The 6359-nt window shown below is 45.5% G+C and overlaps 1 protein-coding gene across 4 annotated transcripts in view; it reads right to left on the bottom strand.

The window, feature by feature from the left end:
* Positions 1 to 818: 818 nt before the first annotated feature.
* The window catches only part of TTPAL (alpha tocopherol transfer protein like), a 30006-nt gene continuing 24465 nt past the window's right edge, over positions 819 to 6359 (bottom strand). For all 4 annotated transcript variants that reach the window (XM_036417519.2, XM_036417516.2, XM_045574448.1 and 1 more), the window contains exons 4-5: positions 5217 to 5327; positions 819 to 2710 (exon numbers count right to left, since the gene is read on the bottom strand). In XM_036417519.2, the coding sequence (XP_036273412.1) occupies positions 2432 to 2710; positions 5217 to 5327 (390 nt within the window). In that variant the 3' untranslated portion in view covers positions 819 to 2431. The remainder of the gene's footprint in view (positions 2711 to 5216; positions 5328 to 6359) is intronic.

Raw genomic sequence — 6359 nt, 5'->3', positions numbered from 1 at the left:
TGGGGGAAGGAGGAACCATATTACCTAAACTTATATTTGGAAGTTTTAGGTACTTCCTGAATTACCCAGCTTGGGGCGGGGGGAGGAAGAAGGGACTGGGGCAGGATGATCGATGCTGGGAAGGGAGGGTTCAGAGTCAGGGTGTGATCCCTTTTAGTACAGAATGGATTCAGGAGTGTGCACCCCAAATCACACAGCTAGGTACAGCTAGAACTCAGGTCTCCTGATTGACTCTTCTTTTCCATTCCCCACTCTACACACTACCCTGCATTGTGGGGAAAGTTCGTTTTCAGGAGCCTGTGGGATGGGCTGGAGCTTTTCCCTAAAGGAAAGCACTCCCCGTTCTCCGCTGTTCACGGCTGTGGCTGTGCGTCTGTGTGCCTCCACTAATGAGTGTGGCTCCCTGTCCTCCTGCTGGGGAAACTGGAGATGCTTGTGAAGCCACACACAGACTGCCTTGATTTTCCCCCAGGGAGGCCCTTGTTTCCCAGCTTGCTTCAAACTCCTCAGGTGCCAAACGATTGGATCCCTCTGAGGGGCCACTACAAAGCAGCAGCTCTAGAAGGCAGGCAGGCAGACAAATCCTGGCTCTGACTCCTTTCAGAAGCTGAAACAGCTCCTGGGTCCAATGACAAAGGCCTGACCAGCATCCTTGCTGGTCTCTGAGATGATTCTCTAGGTGAGCTTGGCCACTCCTATTGAAGTCACATAGACAAAGGCATGCAATGGAATGCCGTTTCAACCTTGGAAACTTGGTGAGGCTGAGCAACTCATTTCTCTCTGTCTAGCGGGTTTCAAATTTTCCCCCCCCCTTTAAAAAAAAAATCTCTTTGGGAACTAGGAAAGCCTCTAACCAATTTTCCCATCCAAGCAGATGGGTCTTAAACCTCTACCTGCATTAGCCACCCCATTTGTCCTATTTAGAGCTTTTCAGCAATGCTGGTCACATCGGCACTGTCAAGACGGAACTAGAGGCAGCCAGGAGTGTACATTTTGACACTTTCAGCTCAGCCAGATCTCTAGAGGATCCATGGTTAGTATCTATGGTGAAAAGAATTTTCCCTAGAATTGGCACTAATGAGGTACATAACTTCTACCAACAACCTCTCCAGACATTTTTAAAGTGCTATAAAGATGAACAGCTTATTTGCAACAGACTGGCCTTGGAATTTCGGTGTACTGTTCACTTCCACCTTGCCTGGTGGCCTAATAATGCACAGAGAAGGTACACACACAATACATAGTACTGGTTACTTTAACGTCATCATTTACATGGGATGAATAGGAAAGGAAATAAGTCAAAAGCCATGAGATGAACCACCTAATATGATGCCTGGGCAAAGGCTAAATTCTTGACAGGATGAGTCTAAAGTATGGAACTGCAGAACAAACATCCACTCTGGCTGGATAGACTAAAGTGTGCCCATCCACAACACAGAGAAATGCCGGGAGTCTGGGAGGGCAGGGGCCCTCAGGAGTGACCTTGTATTCATTTCCAGAGACCAAAATTTCAGAATCCCAAGTAACTTAACCATTCCCTGCTGCCAGCTTTACAATTATACGACCAGAATCTCAGGGATGGAGTTCATACAAGAACCTGGTCGTCTCACCTGCCTGCCCTCACAAAAGCCATTCAAGTTTAACCCTCACTAGGAAAAGGAGGCTGGTATCACTGAGTTCCAGGAATATACATACTTGTTTCTTTAAAGGCAGGGCCAAATGGTGACTGACTGACACATCCCTCCTGGAAAGGCCCAGGTGTACCACAGAAAACAGGATCCTACCACTTGCATCTAGAGAGTCCTCTTTCTAGGTGGAAAAGCAATGTCTAATGTCCAATAACGAAACCAAACCCCAGGACCTCAGCAGCCCAAAGGGCCGGATGTGTCATTTCATTTAGCATCATTTTACAGATGAGGACACTGAGGCTCACAGAGCCACATGTCTGACGCTGGAGCTCAGGTCTCTTAATTCTTTGGCCAGCATTCTTTTAGCCACACAGGTCTGGAGTTAGGGTTCACGGAAAAGACACAAACTCCTCAAGTCTCACATGTGGCCACCATGCAGGCTTGACCTGTGTTTCATAGTGTGCTGACTGGCCAATCGGGTTGTTTTCTCCCCAAGATGGGATCAAAGTGACTTTGGTCCTCATTCTTCCTGCTTTGAGATGTTTAAGAACCAGATACAACTTCGAGATGAATGGTTGCAAACTGGGATTCCACAAATTTGGGAATCATTGCGGACGTTTTCCACGTCTTCCGTGGAATAATTCAAGTAATAAAGGGCATGCCCTTTCACTCACGCTCAGCTTTTCCTCCATGCTGCAGCTTAATTAGCAGGAGCAAGAATCCATGGCACCTAAAATTCTCCATGTGCCTCCCCAAAGAGAAAAAGGAAAGGACTTAAAGCTGGTGATGCTCAGAGGGACTGGCTAGTAGCAGGAGTACAGCTGTGATTTCACGGCCCGCATGGAGTCATCGCACTGCGCCTCTGAGGTCAGCCCCTCAGGCAGCAGGGCCCGCCCCAGGATGCTGTCGCAGGCAGGGACAGGTTGGCAGAACTCTCTCACAAAGTCCTCCTCCGAGGCCAGCAGCACCGCGTTCCAGGCAGCCGTGTCCAGCTCGCCAGCCGTGCCCCCGTACTCCTTGGGGAGAATGCTTTTTGGAAGGTTTGTGTGGAGAGAGTTGAGGTCAGACCCGTGGAGGAAAAACTAGAAGGGAAGGAAATGAAAAACACACCTGGCCTTAGGTTAGTCAGTAATTCACTGACCTCCTTCATGTGATGTGCTCAAATAAATATCTTGAATGAATTAAGAAATGGTTGATGACAACTCTACCCCTCCAGTTCCTTGAAAAGCTTGAGGATCCTTAATTTTCTATTTTTTATACCAAGTGCCCTGTTGGCTGCTCCTTCAGATGAGATCGGGCGCGTTCAGGGTGGTATGGCTGTAGACTGCTCCTTTAAAATATACCCAGAATCCAACCACTTCACTGCCACTCTAATGGTGCTATGCCACCATCGTCTCTACCTAGATTCTCACAACAACCTTCTGGTCTCCCTGCTTGCACCTTGTCCCACCACAATCTAAGCTCATTTCGGGGGATGTCAGATCATGTCACTCCTCTGAACAACTCTCCAGTGCTTCCATCTCACAGATTAAATGCCAAAGGTCATATGATCTAGCCCCCGTTACTTCTCTGCCTCCCTCTTCTCCTACTTCCCCTCTGCTGCCCCTTCTGTATGCCAGGCGCGCTTCCACCCCAGGATAGGGCTGTTGCTGGTCCCAGGGATCTGTAAGGCTCATTCCCTTGCCTCTTTCAATACTTTACTCCAACTTCTCAATGACGCTACCTCTAACCACCCTGTTGAAAACTACAACCCTTTCCCCCTTCCATACTCACTAACTCCTTTCACTGCTTCATTTCTCTCCATTGCACTCATCACATTCTAATACCAGGTAACATATAATTCGTTGTCTATGTCTCCCTAGAACAGGGGTGGGGAACCTTTTTACTGCCAAAAGCCATCTGGATATTTATAACATCATTCTCAAGCCACACAAAATTATTAATTTAAAAATCAGCCTGCTATATTTGGTCAAACATTTATTTGACTCATCCCTATTGCCTTGGCAGGGCCAGGCCAAAAGATTTTGTGGACTTTAATATGGCCTGTGGTCTAGAAATTCTCCACTCCTGCCCTAGAATGTAAGCTTCCTGGGGACCAAGAATTTGGTCTATTTTGTTTATCTAGAACCGTGGTCGGCAAACTGCGGCTCGCAAACCATATGTGGCTCTTTGGCTCCTTGAATGTGGCTTTTCCACAAAATATCATGGCCTGGGCAGGTCTATTTTGAAGAAGTGGCGTTAGAAGAAGTTTAAGCTTAAAAAATTTAGCTCTCAAAAGAAATTTCAATCGTTGTACTGTTGATATTTGGCTCTGTTGACTAATGAGTTTGCCAACCACTGATCTAGAACATACTCACACATAGTATTTGATCAATATTTTTGAATGAATGAATTACCATATGAAGGACCAAAGGAATAAGATTGTGGGCCACAAATAAGGTCATTTCACAGATGTAGAAAAAAAGACTTGGCCCAAAGCCTGCTTTGGAAAAAGCCAGTTCCAAATAGGAGCTCCAGAAACCAACACAGGCTCAAACCCAGGTGTGGAGGCCACTAAGTTAGTGGTTCTCAGACCTAACTGTGCATCAGAATCTCCGAGGAGATTTTAAAAGCACAGATTCCTGGGCTCTACCCCTGAGCTGATGAATTAACACCTTCAGGGACTTCAGCTAGTGTGGCTCAGGGTTTGAGTGTTGACCTAAGAACCAGGAGGTCTTGGTTCAATTCCTGGTCAGGGCACATGCCAGGGTTGTGGGTTTGATCCCCAGTGGAGAGTATGAGCATGCAGGAGGCAGCTGATCAATGATTCTCTCTCATTTTTGATGTTTCTATCTCTCTCTCCCTGCCTTTCTGAAATCAATAAAAAAATATTAAAAAAAAATCTTCAGAAAAAGATCTGGGGATCTGGATTTTAAGTTCTTTCTCTTGCAATCTTGAGATTCTCTTTCTGTGCTTCCTCTTTGGAAAAAAAAAAAAAATTATGTAATTCAAGACCCAGTCTTTGGAGTGATCACAATGTTCCGAGGCTCGGGAGGGGAAAACTACCACCCACCTCATTTCAATCACGGAGCTGGAGAAGGCTCTTCCATCTTTTCAAGTGTCATTTACCCTTTCTTAAATAAGAATTAAGCTAAAAGCTCAACTGCCTCATGAAGCTTGAATTATTCCACAAACTTTATACAGTCAGACAACAAATTAGGTAACTGGGAAGGCTTAAATAGTATTTTGAAACCCAAGGAGCTGTAGTAAGAAATTTCCAAAGCTCTTCTTAAGCACCTGCCACATGACTACCCCTTTCCATCCTCTTACATGTAAAATATAATGTTGGTTTACAATGGCCAGCCCAGGACATAAAAATGTCTGTCTGAGCACAGAGCAGCGAAGCTCTTAGATAACAATTCTGGCTTTGCTCTCTCTATTGTCAAATATTATATTCTTATTCTTCTTCACCTCACAGGAAGTATTGTTCATTGTACTTTCCAAATTAATAGTTCCAGGGCAAAAATAATAAACTAAGTTTATTGATGTCACAAATAAGGAAGCAGAAACAAAAGTAAAGTATCTTAAGTTAGTAGAACCATCACTTACTCTGTTTGCTATTTTCTCCTTTAGAAATGGTTTTATGATGGCAAAAATGCCTTTAAATATTCGAGGTTCATTCACGACATGGACCGCTTTAATCCGAATGGGGAAGCCATCCTGTGGGGGAAAGGAAGGGGATGTTAGAACATACGGAGTATTTGCAAACTGTCTGTTACCACAGCCTGCCTCTCCCCGTGAAACCTTCAGTCTGGTCTGATTCTCAAGGTCTCCTCAAAGAAACCCAGGTAGGGGCTAAACAGGAAGGTAAAAAGTAGTCTGAGCCTATGTGGATGGATCTATTATAGTAACTATCAGAGCTGCCCCACATGTATTTCTCAGGATGTTATAAGGTGTGATGTAAAGAAGCATTTTGTGGCAGGTAAATGAGTTTGAGAAGTAGCAAACTAAATATAGTCAGCCAGATTTCCTTTAACTGCAGAACGTTCAGAGCCTTAAATGCAAATGTTTACAGTGACAGTCACAAGGAAGGGACTTGCTTTATCATATTTCTCAAATTTATTTAACCCTGGGATTTTGTCTCTCCGATCATCTTACAGCAAACAATAATCTAAATTCATTATGCTGACCCTTAAATCTACCTGGGGTTTAGCAGGAGGAATCAGAAGAGTAGAAGCCAAGGAAAGCAAGAGCGCTGCCTCAATGCCAGAATTCAAACTTCAAATAATGACACAATGTGACACTGAAGTCCTCAGCCTGGGGCACAGGAGGGCCTCAAACACACTGAGAACTGTTCCATCTCTGGTCCCCACAGCTCACAGGAGCCAGCACCCAGGGGCTGCGTCAGAATGAGCTAGGAGTCAAGCCGGAGAGACCTGGGCCACACTTTATCTGCTAGGTCTGTTTCTCCGCCTAACCGAAAAAGAAAAAGAATTCTTGACTTGTCTATCTGAAAGGGTTCCTTAAAGCGCTGACTGGTTATGATGGCGGTAAAAGTCTTTTCTTTACCAACCATTACACCCTGTGAAGGCACATAGTGACCGCGCCCTGCATCATGTTGGGAACTTGATGGTTCTCAGTGACTTGTGTTCTGAGACACAACTTGAGGGGTGAAAGCATCGGGCCAAACAGTCCAACAGGACTCCCCACCCGCAGGTCCCACAGGCGGCACGGCAGGCTCTATGACCTTGG

The sequence above is a fragment of the Pipistrellus kuhlii genome, unplaced genomic scaffold (genome assembly GCF_014108245.1).
Source record: "Pipistrellus kuhlii isolate mPipKuh1 unplaced genomic scaffold, mPipKuh1.p scaffold_m20_p_6, whole genome shotgun sequence".
Classification (NCBI taxonomy): Eukaryota; Metazoa; Chordata; class Mammalia; order Chiroptera; family Vespertilionidae; genus Pipistrellus; species Pipistrellus kuhlii.
The sequence above is the reverse complement of the archived record's forward strand: the minus strand, read 5'-3'. Positions and strand labels throughout refer to the sequence as shown.